The sequence below is a fragment of the Onychomys torridus genome, chromosome 15 (assembly GCF_903995425.1).
Source record: "Onychomys torridus chromosome 15, mOncTor1.1, whole genome shotgun sequence".
Taxonomy (NCBI): Eukaryota; Metazoa; Chordata; class Mammalia; order Rodentia; family Cricetidae; genus Onychomys; species Onychomys torridus.
The window spans coordinates 15,621,283-15,642,164 of NC_050457.1; the positions used below are offsets into that span (position 1 = coordinate 15,621,283).

At 42.3% G+C, this 20,882-nt stretch overlaps 1 protein-coding gene across 4 annotated transcripts in view; it reads right to left on the reverse strand.

Moving 5' to 3' along the window:
- Positions 1-20,882, reverse strand: part of Rasgrf2 (Ras protein specific guanine nucleotide releasing factor 2) — a 225,652-nt gene that overhangs the window by 119,801 nt on the left and 84,969 nt on the right. For all 4 annotated transcript variants that reach the window (XM_036207032.1, XM_036207031.1, XM_036207030.1 and 1 more), the window contains exons 5-12: positions 19,213-19,466; positions 17,557-17,636; positions 17,008-17,201; positions 12,180-12,289; positions 11,337-11,455; positions 6,165-6,325; positions 4,964-5,030; positions 4,330-4,466 (exon numbers count right to left, since the gene is read on the reverse strand). In XM_036207032.1, coding sequence (XP_036062925.1) covers positions 4,330-4,466; positions 4,964-5,030; positions 6,165-6,325; positions 11,337-11,455; positions 12,180-12,289; positions 17,008-17,201; positions 17,557-17,636; positions 19,213-19,466 — 1,122 coding nt within the window. The remainder of the gene's footprint in view (positions 1-4,329; positions 4,467-4,963; positions 5,031-6,164; positions 6,326-11,336; positions 11,456-12,179; positions 12,290-17,007; positions 17,202-17,556; positions 17,637-19,212; positions 19,467-20,882) is intronic.

A 20,882-nucleotide genomic window follows, 5' to 3' on the forward strand; every position in this document is an offset into this window, starting at 1 on the left:
GGGGGAATGTATCAGTGAGGGACCTGAAAATGGGGGGAGATTTCCTTACAAAGTTGGCACCACATTATGTGTTATATTAGTCCTAAGACTGGGAAACAGCACACATACTCAATTATTTGGAAAAACCTATACAAATGGTAAACTAATGTAATAGGATATATATGTATTATGTACTGGAGAAGAATAGATGTGAAGAATTTCTATGAATATAGAAAGAAGTGTGGCAAAAAATAAAAATAATAAATACCCACTGAAACCAAACTGTGAAATCACTTTTGAATGGATTTTAGGGTCTTCAGAGATGAAAAGAGGTCATTCTTCTTCAGGGAAGAGGTTCTGTTATGTACTTGGGCAGAAGTGGTCTACAGAGCTTGTTAAGTCTAGGGCATTTCAAATGTCATTTGGGGTTTAGATTGTCAATGCTGCATTTGAACAAAACTCCTTCAGTAATGCTAGCATAGGCTGTGTGTAGCAAACACTTTGGTAAAACATCTTGGTGTGCTGCATGCTGGGAATATTTCTAGTTCATCTTTGTGGCCAGGTTTTTGCACATGCACAATAAAATATTAAAGAGGACATTTTCAAGCTCTCAGTAGGCTCTTACTGCAAATAATAAATACGTTCAGCTATACTTGTGGTGCTGACAAATTCCAAGAATGTGTATGATTTCTCCCGTAAAATGAAAATGCTTTAAGCATAGCATGAATCAAGTTGAGATATGGGAGTGCCGGCTGCAGGTTAGGCTCAATCAACAAAGTATTCAGTACCTACCACTTACCATTCAAAACCCCACCTCAAGATCAAAGGCACCTTAGAACTCTCACTGCCCTATCCAGCTCCAGCAGAACTTCACACAGGACCCTCCTGCTTGCATGCTTTCTTTGGTTGGCTTCCAGGATGCTATCCTTAGCTTTGGTCATCCTTCAAGTATCCCTATGGCTCCTTCTTGGTCCTTTTTGCTATTCCTTATGGCCTCTCTTGCATCACCGGACCATCTTCTCACATCTATCAACATTCTCTTCTAGTGATTTCAAGAGCCTCACAGCACAAACTAGCACCTGAATGATGTAGATTCTTCTACATGGGCATCTATCCTAAAGCCCAAGATCCCATATGCCATACTCTTTTGCCTTCTCTCAAATCTCTATTGGTCTTCACAGACTCAATGTAGCCAAAAGTAAACCCATATCAGCTGCTGACAACTGCGTTCTTGCAGTTGCTGAGGCCATTGACTTTCATATTACCTGACTTAACATTTTCTCTCTCTTCCTCCATGATAAAACCTCACTGGTCCTTCCTTCAAAGTGAACACGAACCCTGTGCCCGGCTCCACTGCTACCAGGCTGTGTGGGTTTTCCGCACCTCTTTGTGGTGACTGTTGGAGCGTTCTTCCTTCCCTCCCTCTGTGCCAACTGGCCCTCGACCTCAACCTGCTCTCTCCACAGTACCGGAAGTGACCTTCCAAGGCCTAAATTCAGTTGTGGAATCCATGTACTCAAGTCCCTTAATAGCTTTTGTCTGACTTGAAGTACAAACCAAAGCCCTACCCCTACCATGAACTGATTCCCTGACCCATGACCTCTTCCTATCCCCATTTTCTCCAGCTCAGTCATACTGGCTTTCATGGAACTCCTTAAAACACAGCGTTCTCTCACCAAAGAGTCTTTGCATCGCAGCTTCCTCGTCTGCAACAATTTTCACTTCATCACATGTCCACATGGTATCCCCATTTACCGCACGTGTGTGTGTGTGTGTGTGTGTGTGTGTGTGTGTGTGTGTGTGTTCTTACAAAAGAATATAATCAATATAAGGGAACTTCTGGTTGCCATCTCCTCTTTTTCTCATTTTATGTACAATGGCCTAGCATAGCACTTGGTATAGTAACACTGCATGATTGAAACTGTGAGGTCACACGATGACAAGGCGTCATCGAAGATAGTAATTTAATGCATTGATTTCTCTGGCACTTGAAGAGATAGAACTTTCTATTCATGCTCTTCAGCTGCAGATAAAATCAGTATCACTTGGTACTAAGGAATACCCCCACCACAGCACCTGGAGGAACTAAGGAGGAAATTAAACACTTCTGCCTTAAACCATCATCTAAGCAGAAAGAAGGTCTCACTTGAATGCTTGTAGCAGGCAAAAGTTTAGGTCCCACCCTTTAAAAGACCAGGCTGGGAGTCACTCATGAACTCCAGGGGTCTATCCCAAATACCCACTAGAAACCATGGGCAGGGCAGAGGACAATAATCATCTCATACCCTGGTTACATCACACCTGGCTATTCCTCCTCTCCATCTCTGAATATTCTTGGCTTCACAACACTATCAAACTGTCTTTACTCGGTGAGTTACTTTCTTTTCAGCCCTACTAATCAGTCTCAATACCATATTCCCACATCTGAACAACACTTGACTGCGTATGGTGATTCCTTAGTAAACCTTTGAAGAATGGAGTTTAATAAGCTCAGAGATTGTTTACAAATAAGAGAGGCTTCCTGAAGTATTAATGCAGGTTGGAGGTAATAAAAATATTACTTAACCATCGTAGCAATGTAATTGTGTTTAAAAAAAATAAGGGGGGTCTCATATTTTCATCCATTTAGAAGCCAGAAAGGACACAGCTTCTCTTCTGTTTACCCCCCCCCCCCCCCCCCCGATCAAAGCAGTCTGAGGGGTAGACCGGCAACCCACACAGTGTGTTTAGTACCAACGAGAAGTCCTGGCTGAGGTTTGAGTACCAACTCCATGCATCAGAGATGGATTTCTAAACCCCATTCTGACCTGCACAATGGAGCCAATGGTCTTTCCTTCTGTTTTCTTTTTAAAATACTATTATATGGGTAGAATAAGAATGGAACTAGAGAACTGTTTTAACCAAGAAAATCCAACTTTATGGTCATGTATTGTCTACTGCTCTCTCAGTACTTAGTCCCTAGAAAAGTTCAGGGTGCTGAAGAACTGTGACCTTAGTATTATGCTTCCAATCACAGCTTATGAGAAAACTACTATGAACTTCTCAGGGAAAAAAAAAGACAACAAACTCAATGATAAATGCCTTTGCTGTTTGCCCTAATTGCCTACATTGGTCTGGGATTCTTAGATCCAAGCAATCCTCCTGCCTCTACTTCCTGCGGAACTAAGATTACAGGTACAAATCACCGCATTTCACTCAATTATCCTCCTTATACACAATTCCTTTCCCCCCAACATTGGTAAATGGAGCCAAAATCCATGCAGAGCAGGAATCAAGTCCAGCTGTACCTAGTTTGACATATTCCCAAGTGATGTCATTGCCTAAATAAACACATCGATTTCCTGCTTAAGCCTTGCAGAGCCCAGAAGAACCACCCTGCTCCCTATTTTTTTCTACACAAAATGCAGGAAGCCATTTCCAGATTTCATCCTAATGAGGCTGTTTCCTTTGGTTCTTTACTTTGCAGATTTTCACTACAACTCTTGAGAGCTGCTTTGGTTTTTTTTTCTCTTTCTCTCTCATCATTTTCCCACTTCAGATATAGACAAGCAAAAAAATGCCATTGGAGTCACTGGAAGAGAAATGGCTAACAGGACAATTTCAGCACTGTTCAACACCATTGCAGCTGGTGCAGAAAGCTGGGGAACTACAAAACATTTGCATTTTTAAATAATAAAATAAAATGCAACAATATAGAATAAAAACTAATGCATCAGATTAAACAACACAAATGAACAGAAGGAAAAAAAGCCCATGAGAAGGCACAAGAAACAGAGACCCACTCATTCACACACTTAAGAATCCCATAAAAACACAGAACTGGACGCCATAATGTAAAGCAAAGGACCTGGTACAGACCAGTTCAGGCCCTGTGCATGCTACAGTCTCTGTGAGTTCATATGAGCCTGGCTCATGTTGATTTCCTTATTCTCCTGGTGTCCTCCATTCCCTCTCTCTGTCTCTTCTGTCATAGGGTTCCCTGAGCCCTGAGGGAAGGGATTTGGAGGCAACATTCCATTTAGAGGAGAGTGTTCCAAGGCCTCTCACTCTCTGCATAATGTCTGGCTGTAGGTCTCTATTTGTTCCCATCTGCTGCAGGAGGAAGCTTCTCTGATGATGGCTGAGCAAGGCACTGATCATATTTACCAAATTTTAAATCAACAAAATAAACTGATCATATTTACCATATTTTAAATAATGAAGAAAGAACGTCAACAAAACGCTAACAGCCCATCTAAGTGTACAGCAACATGGTAGTAAGCAACTTAGAGCACATGGTTATTCTAGAAATCCTCACTAAATGTTTACGCTGAAAAATTTTACAAATCAGGGAAAAAGCCACTCAGTTACCTGACTGATGTCGCTCATCCATGCAGCTTTCTCTTGGCGCGAAGGTGCTAACAAGACCACAGTGAAAGGGGAAGCATCGGGAGGCTCCACTACAATTTTAAAATCCAGATGTCCAAACATGTGGCCAGAACCTTTGGCTTCAGTACACATAAAGCAAGCAATTAACATGAATGCAAGAGATATGAACAATGGCTCCTCCCATCTAGCCTTCTTACTGGGACCCACGTGCATTCAAGTCCAGACTCTCATTTCAGTGATGTGCTTCCAGAGCATGAGGAAGGCCTAGCACATGAGCTGGTGGAAAAACTGAGGACAGGAGGTAACCCCAAACCAACCTTCCTTGTTTATGCTTATTTTAATTTCTATCATGTATAGAAGTCCTGGTTTAACTCAAACCCCATTTCCTCTTTGTCTGCCCCTGAAAAGACACTCTCCTAAGGCAAGCGCTACAGAATGTCAGTTCTCAGAGATGGTTTATCAAGGTCCCGGGTTAAACAGGAAAGTGATTTTAGAGAATTTGCCCTCCAATTGCTTCTGCCTCCATAGACAGCGCTTCTTAGCCATGTGAGATGAAGATCTGCAGAATTTGACTGTTTCATTCTACCACTATTCCAGGAGACAGGATATCACTTACAGTCATCATCACTTGCGTCAGGCTCCTCGATCAACGTGCATTGTATGAGGGACAGGACTCCACCTGTCTGGAAACAAACGGATTGGTGATCAAGAGGTGGGCAGTCTTGTGAAGTTTGAGAAGTTCTGCTTTGTAAATTTAATATTCATGTTGCCCCAGGGATGGCAATTCTACATCATAAATAATTTTTTCACAGAGTTCAAAACTACGCAGAAAAAGCAAATAAAATCATTTAACTTTAACTGAATTCTCCCCACTCTCTCGCTCTTGCCCCCACTGTTTATAAAATGTATGAAAGCCATCTATGGGAGATTAGATAGCACCACAGTGACTTCAGAGAGTAGCCACAGCCCAGCACTGGGAATTGGCCAGCCAAGAAGTGTCTTAGGAAATAGAAGGCCAATGTCATGGTATGAGTAATATTTTTTAAATTTGTTTTATTATATGTATGCATGTGTGTATGCATGAGGCAATGCAATGGCACGTGTGAGGAAGTCAGAAGACAGCTGGTGGGAATCTGTCCTCTTTCTGCCATGGGAGTCCTGGGAACTGAACTCAAACCATAGGGCTTGGTGGCAGGAGCCTTTATCTGCTGAGCCATCTTGCTGGCCCAGTGAATAATGTTTTTAAGCTACAACAGACGATAAATAACAAGTTGGCAAACTTTGCTGACTAAAGGTCAGATAGGAAACACTTTAGGTTCTTTGGGTGGCATCATTTCTATCCTGAGTCCTCAGATATGTGATTTTAGTGGGAAAGCAGCCACAGGTGTGAGAGGTTATGTGCAAACAGAATGTTATCACTAAGAACAGGTAGTAAGCTTTAGGTTGTAGTTTGATGGCTCCTGATACACAGTGAGATAAAAAAGCAGTTGCCAAAAAATTTCATTGGCTAGTGCACTATGGTGGCCGGACACCATATCTATGACTCAGTAGTTGTCAAGTGATGATAATTTTGCCTAGATTTTGATTTTAATAATACTTCTTTATGATAATGCACAGTTAAAGTAAATTTCTATTGCCTCCAATCCAAATAATGACAAAATAGAGCCCAGAGCTGCTAGGCACATCCTGCCCCTCCCTGTATGATCATAGCAATCTGTTTCATGATAATAACAGGCACTGGAGAATCAGAATCAAATTACCCTCAATACCTCTTCAGAGCTGGGGAGACAATGGAAAGAGCCATGGAGAAGCCGTACCTTGAGCAGATGCAGCTTTCCTCCCGAACTCCTTGTACAAATCAGAAAGTGTTTTGTAAATAAGAAGCACTGTCTCTCGCCTTCCTTTTTCAAAGACAGTGAGCCCAGGCGGACTTTACTAAGCTTCCCCCTCTCGACGGAAGGTACTTGAATGAGAGAACCTGGTGATACAAGAATGAAGAACAGAGGCAGTTAAAATCTGGAGAGGACCATGCCCCTTGGCAGTAAACATGAGGATCTGTTTCCCAAAATACCAAGGATGGATTTGTTGTGCCATAGGAACAAATGAATCTCCCCGATTCTAGCCAAGGAAACAATTGTGTTGTATTTGAAGGGACAAGCTGTTCCTAGCATTGTTGTGAGACAATTTCAACTTGATTCTTCATCTACAAACTGTGACCTCAGTTTGAAAGAAAGTCAGCTTAAAATTGAACCATTGAGATGCTGATGCCATCTATGATCTGACTGAGTGAATTTATAAATCATAGAATTATAATATAATATAATAGATAGTTTGATCAAAGTAAGTGGAATTTATCCTTCCTGGAGCAAATAAAATAAAAAAGCATGTTAATAGTTTACTTTGCATTTTAAAAGTAAATGGTGTAATGCATGTATCCTGTAAAAATATACAAATTATATAATTCAGTGCAATTTAATTAAGGACTATCTTTTTGTTTGTTTTGTTTTGTCTTCTTCAAGATGGGGTTTCTCTGTGCAGTTTTGGTGCCTGCCCTGGATCTTGCTTTGTAGATCAGGCTGGCCTTGAACTCACAGAGATCTGCCTGGCTCTGCCTCCCAAGTGCTGGGATCAAAGGCATGTGCCACAACTGTCTGGCTAATTAAGGGCTATCTTAAAGGAAGCTATTTAAAACTGTATTTAAATTATGTGCTATACAATGAAGCCCACTCTGTACAATTAATATATGCTAATAAAATGCAAAAAAGTGCAATTAAAATGTATTTGTGATACCTGATGAAAAGCAAACCACATCCAGAGCAAATCTGTGGTCTGTTCAGTGTGAGAAATGACACATAGACTTCTGTAATATGTGTATGATATCTAGGAATGCCTCCAATCCCTTACAGACTACACTCTAGTAGAAACTTCCCCAGTCCTAAAAAGAAAATTCCAGTCTATTAAATACCAACCACAAAGTATCAAGATTTTGGCAGACACCTTGACTCTAACTTCTGAAGTCACTGGAGCCAGTAATAATCTGTGTAACCCACCATGCTGTGCAGCCCTACACAGGCTCTCATGAGCCCACAAGAACCACAAAATACATAATCAATCCTTAAATATTACCAGAGGCATCTCCCAGAGAAACAAACTTATTTTTCTTCATGTTTTCTGTTTTTTTTTTAACTGAGCACAGATTTAGTTCTACAATGAAAAGTGAGAAAAAGCCCCGAGTTTTTTATATAAAGAAATCTATACCTAAGGCAATAAAACTATTTGAGTCACCAAAGCACCAGATTAACATTAACTGATGAATGCTCCAAATTGCATCTTCCCATTGACAGAGCTGGTAAGACATCCAGGACCCAAGTTTCCATGCCCCGATCTCACATCATCTATTTAGGTAAGTGATTAGGTGGGATGCTTGACAGACAGAAAGTAGGCGGCTCCTCTGGGCTCAAAGAATAGCAGGGAAGCTGTCCTGGGGGAGGGTGTGGGAGTGGGGAACAAAGGGCCGAGAGGGGGCTTGAACCAGGGAAGGGTTGGACAAGAGGAGAGTAGCTGAAGGAGGGAGGTGGATGGGAGCAAACTGACAGACAGACAGCTCAAGTAGCAAAGAATGAACTTCAGGATGTCGAGGAGGTGTGGAGAAAGCAGAAGGCAGGAAGCTTAGGAAACTTGTGCTCAAGTAATTACAGCAAAGAGTTGGCACTCATGAGACTTGGGAGGGGTGGAAATTAAACCCTTTCTGCATTTTACAAATGGGGAAACTGAGGCCTGAGTTTAAGTGACTCTCGTAAGGCCACACATAGGGAGACTGAACAATGTAAAAACTGGAACTTGGAAGCAAAGAGAGGGTCTAAGATGATGGCAGTGCTAGCCACACCCCAGGTAGTCATACTGTGAAGTCAGGTTAGGCAGGTGGAAAGGGGCACTCGGGTAAGTGTCTGGGAGGACACATGGATCACGGGGCCATTTGCAGAGAAGCTGTAACCAAATCTATAATAATGTGTTCATTGGCAAATACTTCTAGTAATTTAAAGCAATTTTCTAAATCAGAAATTACAAAATTTATGGTTTTCACATCTACTAGCAATTATTATGAATTTCAGCTTTGAGGTTTAAAGATGTTTCCTTGGCAACCATATGCTACTATGTTAGACTATAACTGTTCACCAAATAGACTATCTACATTGGATGTGGACAGATGTCTGTCTATTCAACTAAACTAAAAGTGAGAAATCTCAAAACTATTTCAGAAGTTTATAAAATAAACTATTTTATAAAATAAAATGCTTCAAAACTGTGTTTTAAGTTGTCTTTAAGCCATCACATTTCATCCTTTATTTGACATATTTCAACATAGTCTTATGACTTTCAGAAAAGATTCCTCTCCATTTAATGCAAGTTAGACAAATGATTAGTATTAGGGAAATGATTATCGCATCCTCTTTATCAGACCACTGCTGTGACTCTGTCCTTACTGGGTAGCTAACAACTGAGGTCAGCCTGTGGAAGACTCCTGATTCTTCCATCTCTAATTCCCACAGAGTGGCCTCCAAGACCAGGTTATGCCTGTATTCTGAATTCTACTCAGCAGTGAAAATGTGAACAGCAACTTTCAGGCCATTGAGCATGGTATCTGAGGTGGTAGAGTCACTGTGCACTTTCTTACTCTGAGGAGACCTTACTGAGGATCAGGGTGGTTTATTTCTCTTGGAAATCACATGAAGTTGAAAGCACACATGTACAGAAACAAGCACACATACATTGAAATAGATCTTATATCACCCATTGGAGTGATTAATAAAAATACCACTAAAAATAAGTTGTAGTCAATTTAGTAGGAAATAAAAGCCCTTGAGAGTTTAATGGATAATACTTCTAAAATGTGTTTTGTGGGTGTTAAAGTGCTGATAGGAGAAATTAAAGAAAAAGAGCTCAAACTTCCCCAATTATAATTGATTACTTTCTAATTTCAGATCAAGCTCTGATGTTTAGGAACAATCTTTATCGAATAACTCCTAAATAGATTAACCAGGTCAAACACACAGCAAGATCAGCAAGACTGCTGTAAAGCATCTGACATTGCTTTATCAGTAACATTCATGGCTGACCTTGCCTTAGAAGTAGCGTATAGCAGAATAAACAACATGCGGATGTGGCTTAAGGGCAAAGCAGTATATGATTTTTATCTCTTGAAGTGTAACAAAAAATGTGACTTGTTCAATGCATTTGACCCTCAAACATATTTCATTAATTGTGGGTTTCTGTTTCAGAGTCATAAGGAACTAAGTTTTATAAATACATTGAGTGAATGTGGATAATAACTCTGTTCAATCAAAAGTATGTTCAGAAATTGTATGTAAGTTACAGAAAGTCTCCTGTCCATTCTTAGATATAAAGTATAGATCAATTAGGAGACATTTTTAGAGAACTCTAAATACAAGAAAAATATAAATATCTTATAACGTCAATCAGTAAGCTATCCGGTACTTCAAGAGGCATGCATAGATTCCTTTACACAAAAAGAACAGAATCCATGCTCTGTGGGCAAAGTGCCTTGAAAATGGAGAGGGTAGTCAAGTCGTTGTAACTTGAGGCAAAGTGGATGGGAAGATAAGCAAACTTCCAAAAACCTCTGGCCTGGACTTGTTAGGTCAAGTGGACCTTTCATAGGCACAAAAGAGGCAGAGCAGGTCTTTCCCACCCCCAGGGAGGGTAAGACAGAGGTGCAGGCACAGGCAGGCAATGTACCTTGAGGCAGAAAGCCTGTCACTATAGGAACACAGTCCACTCAGAGGAATAGAACAGGAATTGAAAAGGCCTGCTGTTGTTAGCACTGTACTCTACTATTACCTCAAGAAAAGTTAGTATGTAGTCTTGAAAGTGGAAAAAGGAATTAATTCCTAAAATATACTCCCCAAATTTAGCATCTGTGTAGTGCCTTTCCTTGTAAATAAACAACAGACAATAAAATGGCATGTGTTAATCTTTTTAAGTATAGTAGGCAAAAAATAACACGGATGGCATAATGTCTTATTTGATGAGGTAAAACATATTTTAAGCAGAATATTATGGAAGGAAATAGCAATAGCTTCAAATGATATTGGCACACCATGGCCAGAAGCTGCATCAATGATTAAATCAAGTTCCAAGTTTATGTTTCAGTACACACCAATTCCAAAAACTATAAAGATATGATCATTCTGATTGCTCAGATCCAGCACATGGAGCATGCCCTCATCCCCCAAGACACCTGAGCCCTTAAAAGTGTCTTGGGAATGTAGCTAACTTCTTGTACTTTGAAAGGAGAGCTGAAGAGGGATATGCATCATCAGGCTAGCCCTTCACCAGTGTTTGTGACACAGCTTCATCTCTTCCAAAGCTTAATTAATCAGGCGTTATCCCCTCACAAAGCACATGCCACATCCAGGACAGTTTCACCATCTCCAAAGCCTGGTAGGGACCTTTCCACCTGGCAACCAGAGTTAACGATTGAATTAAATCATATCATGTGGCATTGAGTTGGAAGTGCCAGGTGAGAGAGGGGGACGACAGACAGCTCTTTTCACTCTGGACATTGGTCCCCACTCTTCTGTGCAAGAGCTTTGAGGAATGCCAGTGTCTCCTGAGCCTCTGCCTGGATATCATCACCACTTGGCACTGCCGATTGGCCAGACCGACCTGTCCTCCTTGGAGCTGTAGAGCATGTCCGGTCCACTGAGGAGGAGAGTCCAGCCAGAGTGTGACTTACTGCCCCTCTCTTGCTTTACTATTATTGTGTTGCTGTTTCTCATGGCCCCTGAAAAGAAACAGCACAGAGGTGGGCCTCAACCACAGCCTTGGTCACGGCCACAGGGGTGTCCTGCATGAACTGCACCAAACACATAGGCCTGCTCCAGAACGTGTCCCTGGATCTGCCAGAGATACCATGACAGACACACAGATCACACAAGCAGAGGGCCTGGTCTGTTGACAGGTCTTACCTTGGCGGATGAAAGTCTGGCTGGTGTCCAGCAGAATGTCACACCCCTCCACAATCATCCTTTCGATGGCGAGGTTTTTCCTTATGTTTTCAGTGTCGCTCACTTCGTCATGCATCACTCTGTCAGACACATGCAGAGAGGGCAGAGAGGACTGCGGTGAGAGATGTGAGCTATGGCTCTGGCAGATAGGGAGAGACAGCGCCACCTGATGTACTCAGGTCTGAATGTGAATGGAATTCACCTAGACCGTGAGAGAAGACTGGCATCTAGGCTTCAGCCAGCCACAGCCTAAAGCAAGGCCACACCTTGTGAGCAGATTGAAAATGGTAAGGGGACCAGCCCCCAAAGGGGCAGTGCTCGCTTTGGATGCAACATGAAAGAGACCCAGCATTTTACAGATGGCTCCCTTCATTAACATTGAAGTGTAGCCCCTCAAAGGCACTAAGTTAGAGATTGCTACACTACTTGTCACATTTCATCTGAATCATATTGGTGGCAACCTGCCCATTCTCCAGCTTCTTGCAAAATCTGAATGAAAAAAATGCAACAGAAAGTCATTTTTCTATTTTGAAGGTAAAATGAGAGAAAATTTGCAAACTGAACCAAAATATACCTGCTCTTAACTATATGAATTCACATGCTATGAGAACTTTTTCAAGATTTTTTCTTGATTAAAATGGATGTGAATGATAATTCAGTGCCATCTCTCACTCTAAGATGAAACTAAAAAGTTGGATCTACCATTGGCTTCCCTTCCCTTGAAATCCATGTGCCAGGTTTATACAGGAGGCTACCACGCTGTTTCTTTCCACTCTGGCCCCTTCCCACAAGTTCCCTGCATACCTGGACAGTTCCTCCAGCTTTGACTTAGCAAACTCCAGACTTTTCCTCTCCACGTGTTCATGGGGGGTATGAGCCAGGAGTTCATGCAGTGTGATGATATACCTGGGGATCTAAATACACACATAGGTGAGGGTAAACAAGAGGGCCAGGTGCATGACTCTCTCCAGAGGCCAGCACCCTCGGAGAGCTCACCTCATCCTTATAATTCTGAAGGTTTTACAGTCTTTAAAGGAATACATATAGACTGAACCAAGCTTCAAACCTCATATACCAAGAAAGTCTATGCCAAAAATGCAAGAAAAGTTGGTCATAAATGAAGAAACCTAGTATAAAGGAGCCATTGTTTAAGTTTGTCCATAACCGTGCATGTTTGAATCAGGGTTTCTGCAGACTGGGTCATGGGAAAACAGGCATTGCTGTTGATCAAGTCACTTGGATCTGTTTGTAAAGGTGTGCTGTCTGTTTATATACTTATTTAAAAACTTCCAGTGCTCTCTTAACAATTGAAATCAGGAAGGATATATTCACCTGTATTGACATTCCAATCGTATTTCATCTCACTTCCCTCCAGCACTACAAGTGTTGTTTAACTAGGTTCTTTATTTGTGCTTATGGTATAAACAGTTTCTGAATTCTGTAAAAAGAAAAACTCCACCAGCTGTATGAAACTTTTAGTGAACCAGAGAAGAGACTTAACTCAAGTTGCAGACTCAACATGCTTTTCTCTCTTGTGTTCCTCAAACAGCCCCTTAGAAAGTAGGGAACTAGACTTCAGAAAAGTGTGTGTGAGCAACCACTCCAACATACCGCTTTCTGTGGGCCCAGGAGAACTCTGAGCCTTGTGGACATGTCCACTCCTCCCACAACAAAAGGATTAGTTCTCCACTTGGCAAGTAAGGAAATAAACTTCAGGTCCAGTAACTTATCTAAGGTAGATCTTAGGACAGAAAAGCAGCCTTCCAGAGCTCTGTGTAACTCATCCCTTCTGTCCTTAGGGTTGGTGGCCCTGTCTGTGGATTTGTCTTTGCTGGTCACTTGTGACCATCATGGGGCTATGTGCTGTTCACTCTTGAGTGCGCACTTGATACATTCACCTAGACAACAGTCAGTATCAGTGCAGATGTGAACAGCAGCTCAGTGGTGGAATCAAGGTCTTAGGAAACATAGGCCAAGATCCCTTGGTCAGAGAAGGGTAGGAAATAAGATCCCTACTGTAGGACAGATGAAGGAAGACTCCTGCCTCTTCCTATAAATGTCTCACCAAAACATCCTTTAATTCCATCTCACATGGAAAAGCCTCCCAGGACAAAGATGCTTACTAATAACTCTTCCGTTGACACAATCCCATGATGGCTAAAACTATGCTAAAAGTTAGTACTTCCACAGAAAATCAAGCCATCAACAGCTAATATACTCAGTTTTTCCTAACGAGCCCAGAGTGGGAGGGCCTCACTACTTACTATGCACTGAAACCCCACAAATCTGTGTTTAGTAGATGGCTTCATGCTCCTCCTCCATTAGTTAAATCTATTTTAAAGACTTCTCTGGCTAAGGTTCAAGAGGATGGAGCTGAATTCAGTAGCTGGCCCCTTCCACTTTCTGGTACAGGGACAAAAAATGCTAGCTCTGGCTGAAAGCAGGCGGAGGGCTCTGCTGAGGAGTGGATACCTGCAAAGAGCTGGTCTCTGGAGTCCAGAGCTCACTGCAGAGTTTCCCCCAAAACGTCTAGCAATCACAGCAGCTATCAAAATGAATCATACTTCTACTTTCAATAAGGAACAAATACTTGTCACTTTATAGACTTTAATTAGCTTGCTCTCCTCTCTTGGTTAATAGCTAGCTAGAGCAGCGGGAGACTACACATCTCGCAGCATCATTCTCGGAGGGAGCAGATGTCATGACTGGCTTATCTATGGACGCTGAACAAATGCACATCCCAATAAACAGATGAGCACCTGGAGACTACTCGGACAGTACCAACCAAGGCGCTGTGTTTGCTAAAAAAAAAAAAAAAAAAAAAAAATTAATGAGTCTATTATTTCTCTAACCAATTGCTTGGTAACAATAGGACTTACTAGTTCTGACTGAGTCATTCCAATTCCATAATTCCTACCTGTTTTCACAGTTCAAGGCAGCAATTGACTTAACAAAAGCCCCAGGAAAACTGAGCATGGACCAGGAGCAGAGGTCTCACCTGGTGTGAGGTCTTGGGTTAAATTCCCATTACAAAAAGTGTGGGTTGCTGGGTGGTGGTGGCACACACCTTTAATCCCAGCACTCGGGAGGCAGAGCCAGGTGGATCTCTGTGAGTTCGAGGCCAGCCTGGACTACCAAGTGAGTTCCAGGAAAGGCACAAAGCTACACAGAAAAACCCTGTCTCGAAAAAACAAAAAACAAAACAAAACAAAAAAAAGGATGGGGAGAGGGGTGGGGGCATTACTCTGTCAACTTCTCTTCCATCATGCACAAGCTACAAATTCTAATCTCTCCTCCTCCTCCCTCTGGCCAGGCACCAACCTCTACCTCCATATTTAAGCCAATGCAAATGACTGGACCAGAGGTCCTCTGGCAGTGTAAAGGGGGGGTCACATCTTCCACTGTTGAGGGGGTAGGGGGAGGTGCCTAGCACCTCCAGGAGCAAGGTCAAGGCATGAAAAGATTACTGCAGCTCAATGTATGTGAGGAAAGAAGCGACATCCCAGACCTTCTGAGGGTGCAAACACCTCACAATGACTTCACCCATTACTGAGGGACTATGGAGAGAAGGGGGATGAGGACTGGATGAGCCCAGGAAGAAAAACCTTCAAGTTTCCAGAAAGAGTACCTCCCTCTATTTGTTTCAAATGGTTTCTCCTTGGGGAGACCCCAAGTGAGAAGAAACCAAAGGACAGACCCCAAGAAACCCAAGGCCCATGGGCGGCAAATGGGCTTCAAAAGCTTCGAGTTAATTCACAGTGAAAGAAGTCAGGGAGCATCACTATCTGGTCCCTCACCTCAGTTTTAGGGTTTAGAGCTACCACAGTCAGGGGTCGACGGGGTGGTTCTAGGCATCCTTGCGATATGGCATGGTTACCCTACCTAAGCTGTCCAAACCAGTGGCACCCACCTGGGATCACAGGGTGTGATCAGACTGTAACAGTATCAGTGAGAGGGAAGGTTAAGTATGTCATCAGGTCTCATCAAGACTCCCAACTCCACACTCTTCTCTGACGTGATGGGAATGCCTCCAAGTGAATCAAATGCTTAGCCGTGGCTACTGGGCTTAAACTCTGCAGTGGGGGAGGAAGGGAAGGACGGAGGAAGGTCCCTCCAAGGCTCAGCATTCAGCTGCATTGAGGGGCCCTGTCCACAGTGCAGGTAGTTCTGCCAACTTAAAACTCTGAGAAGATCACACCTTGGGGAATTAAAAAGCATGTGGAAGAAACATCGCGCGTGGGGAGCTTCATGCACCTTGAACAATTCTGTCTTTGTAGCCACCTGACCTGGGGCTGCTGACAGATGTGATTTGGGGTGCTGAGTCCTAACCTAGAGGTCGCTGCCAAAAATGCAGATAGCATCACAGAAGAGCAATGTATTGGTGAAGTACTTCACTGTCACTCAAACCTGAACTTCCATGTGTATATAGAGCAAAGCAAAGGCTTGTCATTTTCCCTGGGAAATATCTCCCCAGAGAGGCAAAGAGTTCAAGCAAAACAGTTACATGAAATATGCCATTATGAATCATATATACCATTATGAAGTTTCACTACTCTCAAGTGTTCTCAAAGGCAGCCTTTTGGTTTTTAAGACTCTTATTGAACTACCGTGGCCACTTCCAAGGTCCCAAGCAGTGCTGACAAGCCCTAAGACAAACAATTATGGACCACAGACATTTTTCCCCCTGAGTCTCCAAAAGGGTTACCCGGGGCCAACGCTGCCCGCTCAGAGGACAAAGTGCACCACAGTAACTATAACACACATGATGAGAAGAATCATTTGACCACATGACAATTTGGAGGCCTCACCAAAGGCCCCATAAATTCCACAACAGGAACACTCAATGCCTTTCCAAAAGAACAGAATCCAAAGTTTCCAAAAGAATAGGAGACTCCATGCCCATTGGGGGCTCTGTGGGACTCCCTCAGGTTAGGGTACTTCAAGGGAAAGCCCTGAAGGCAGGGCTATGTGTGCACTTCATCCTGTGGGTCGCCCTAGTCGCTAAGAATGAACATCAGGGTATAGCCTTCCTTAAGAAGGGCCACATGACCAGGTCCCCACAATACCCAGGTCTAGCCAGTGCCTTCTAGCTCTGAGGTCTCCACAGGCTGTGGGATTCAGAAGGCCTTGTTTTGTTCTCCAAAGTTCCAGCCAAAAGAAACTCCACAGTAATCCTGCTGCAGCAGGGAAGGGGTTGAAAACCGAGATTTCCCAGCAGCCACTCCAGTCCCCGAGAACCTTTTATGCAACCGGCATAAACCAGTGCATCTGCAGAGAATCCTATTTCTGTGAGCCTAATAATATTTTTAAACATGCTGGAGGTAGAGACTCCATGGAAGAGGTCTGTGTAGAATCATTCTATAAAGAGAAATTACTGCTAAAAAAAAAAAAATCATTCCTCAATTATTTGCCTCAAAAAGTGCTTGCTTTCTGGGCTGGAAATGTAGCTCATTGGTAGAGTTCTTGCCTAGCATGCTCAACACCCTGGGTTCAGTCTCCAGCATTAGAAAAATGCCAAGATATCCTTGATGGTATATAGTTGGTAGCACTAAGCTAGAATCAAGGACTTAGATGCTACATCCCAAGTGGTGAGTTAGAATCCAAGTTAGAAGCTACATCCTGAATGGTTTACCTGAAACATTGGGTAGGTCAAGAATGTCTCCAGCATCCTCCCCTCACAGGCAGGGTTGGTTTCATACTGTTTTAAGAGCTTGTCAAAATCTCTGTTTTGTTTACAGTTGGCAAGTACTTGGAGGCTGTACTGGTGATTACGCACAAATTCTTGATAAATGTTCAGCATGGGCAGCAAAATATCAAACAGATCAGCTGGAAGAGAGAAGGAAGCGTGGCTATTTCCCTTGGTGCTTGGAGAGTCACCACAAAAAGCACCTCCCAGCACCACATAGTTCAGGCCCTAGTTACTCTGCCTGGAGGACAGATTGGGTAGACTTTGCAGCATAATGTGACTCTAGTTCCACATGACTTATATAGACCAAGGGAAAGAAAGCATCAACAAGTAACTACTGAGACATGGCCCAGTACAGCAAGACAGAGTCCCAGTGTCTAAGGAAACTCATTAGTTAACAGTGAAGTCTAGACAGAGAATCAATGGTGAATAAGACATACTGTACTCTAGCACTGGCCATTCAACAAGAATCTAGGTCCTGAAATAATGACTTACCTAAAACCAAAGTAGGCCAATTGGCCAGCCTCGCCTTTAGTCCTTGATGGAATATTTCATGAAGGAACATGATTGTTTCACTATAAAAACATAGATAAACAATACCATTCAGTAACATAAAGTTTCTGTTCTGTGAAAAGCCCAACAAAAGATTGAAGTATTACTATTTATGTACGTGATATAGCAGTCCCATGGGGCCTTCAAACTAATAGCATGGACTATTCATCTCCCTCCATCCAGCAATTTCTCTTTTAGCCTCAGAAACCAAGATGAACCCTGAAGTCAAGGGGACAGGAAGCTCCCAATCTGCTTCTGTTTCACATTTATGGTCCTCTGCTCTTAAATTCAACAGTGCAAGAACAGCTTTACACCCCCAGCTCTTCTGATAAATCCTAAGCAAAGGATTTCCTCTAGTGAGAGAGGGACTGCTCTTTCCTACACTGAGACCTATCTGATGCATCCCCCTTTGTATTTTGATACCTGAGTTAGGAAACAAGTGAAACAAATGTACATAATCGGGAAAATCACATTTCCTTAAGTATAAGCTCTGCTGCAATTCAAGATAATTGGCCTGCCTGGGCTTCATTTCAAAGACAAGGGAATCTAGTTAAACAGCAACCATGACAACACACACCCTGTGTGGCCACCCATTTAAAATGTACCTCTTCCGTTCTCCATCTAGGACTCATGTGCAAACAGTAGCCGGGCTGTATGAAGAGCTCAAAGTCTTAGCTTCCAATCAAGATGCCTAACATTCACATTCTGAATGGAAACAGTGTTCTCCTAGCCTTTCCTTATCGAGATCAAGTAGTCCTATGGAAGTAAATCATCAGGGCGGCCTAAAACCAAGAGCCACACGTTTGGATGGCCACTGTCGGAGAGAACAGTTCACAGTCCTATGCATGCCGTTATCCACACATGCTTAGATAACTGTTTCCAAAATGCTGCCAGTACTAGCTCAGGAGAACAATGAGAGGGTGCAACTTCAAAGTGCCCCCTCCCATTGTTTTGACTTTCCAATCATATCAGTGTATTACCTACTCAAAACAGATAGGTAATTCGAACTTAAGTAAAATACCCAAGCCTTCCTCCCTCCATTTCTTCCTTTGTCTTATTTTTCTCCATAGCGTTGATCACTGGATCATATACTACATATTTTTCATTTATTCGCTACCATTTTCATTCTCACATCAAAATATAAATGTCATGAAGGCAGGGGTTTCTGCTCTGTCCATTAATTGATCTTCGGCAAAAAAGGGCACTGCAAATACTTACTGCAGAAATAAATGCAACAAGGATTCTCGAGCCATCTTAGATTGTATGCCTCCTAAAATGCTTCTGTGTAAATTGCACAGAGAGACCCATCAATCACTCCATCTCCTTCAGCTTGTAAGAGGATCTTCCACACACACAAACCCCCACACAGTAACAAGAACGCAAATGTCAAACAGAGATGCAAACCGAGAAAATGAGATGTCAAGATTCAAGGGAAATGCAAATACAGACTAACAATGCCTTTCAAGGACTGCATCCTTGTTCTTATCCTCAGAACTGCAGAGATGAATCTGGAGACCTCATCCTTTCTACTAAAATTGGGATGTTTTCAAGAAATGCCAGTGAGTTATTCCCAAACTATCCATTTATGCAAAGACAAACCTGTTGAGAAAAATGCTGCTGACATCATCATGGCTAATGGGGGGCTTCTTGGAGCTGGCCGCCATCCGCAGGGGCCGGAGGAAACCATTCACCAGGATGTAGAGCTGGTGCACATACTCTGTCTCGGCTTCCACCATGGTAAACACAATCTGGTTTCTCTTCCTCATGCTCTCAGCATGGGGAGAACAAATGTAGTCCTGCACGATGGTCTTCCACTTCCTCCTGCACAGCCATCCTCGCATGAAGCTCTGAACCTACAGAACGGGGAAGTGAAGGAGTCTGGGAGATGAGACAGTACGCATGTAAATGCCACCTTTTGAATGGCGCACTGATGCTTTCTTCAGTACAATGGCAAGCCTTCACCAAATAGTAGGGGAAAACGATTTTAAACAGGTTTTCTGAGTTTCACAAACTTCTCTGTCATAGCTTAAAAGCATTAGGCTTATTTATATAGATACTAGAATATACTACTACTGGGCTAATAATACTTTAAGACTTAGAGAATATATTTAAATAAGTGTTAAAGGTTTGTTTTTAATAATATATAATCCTATATATTTTTATTTGTGGTAAAAAAAATTACCATCTTAATAAATTTTAAGTGCCAAAGATTGAACCCAGGGTCTTATGCATACTAGGCAAGTGCTCCACAATTGAGCTCCAGACCACATTTTAGAAAATGATTCATTTATTATGTGTATGTGTGTGTGTGTGTGTGTGTGTGTGTGTGTGTGCGCGCGCGCGCACATTTGAGTTTATGTACATGTATCATGTATGTGTAGGAGCCCATGGAAGCCAAGAGAGGACATTAGGTCCCCTGGAACTGGAGTTACAGATAATTGTAAGCCACCATGTGGGTGCTAGGAACCATCCTTGTCCTCTGCAGGAACTGGCCAATTTCATTTACTAAAATGTCTTCAAGGTTCACCCATGTTGAAGCATGTGCTGGGGTTTCTGTACTTTCTAAGGATAAGTGATATTACACATTTATCCTACTCATCTCTGTTCTTAGCCATTCTGAATAGTATTGCTATGAACATGGCTATGCCAATATCTCCTCAAGATCCAGATCTTGCTGTCATGTCTTTTGAAATCTACCCAGAAATGGAATTGCTGGGAAATGTGTTATTGAATTCCATTGAAGTTTATTTACCATTTTATAATCCATATCACACAGTTATCCCAATTTCTCCACATCCTCATCAAAATGTGTCATTTTTTTCCTGTTCTTGTCTACAGTAGCTGTCCCAGTGGGTGTGAGGTTCTGTCTTCGTATGGTTTTGATTTGTACCTTCTCCAGTGATTGATGATCTTTTCATGTGCTTGTGGATCATTGGTGAAATGTCTAAATAGTGGTCTATTCAAGTACTTTATCCATTTTAACCCAGCTGATTTGATTTGTTTTATTGATGTTGCATTTTGTTTTGCTTTGCTTATTTAAGCCTAAAAAAAAAAATCAGTGTTGAAATTGGCTCATCCAATCCCTCCTACAAATGAGCAATCTGAGGTTTCAGATAAGCTGCAAGCTGAGAAAGCTGCAGACCAAGCCAACGACCTTTAACACGTCCTTCCTTGAGCTTTTATCAGCCGTGTGGACAGGACATACATTATTCTTTGCAATGATGAATAACTTTTAAAGGAATAATTTAATATAAAATCTCTTTTGTAGA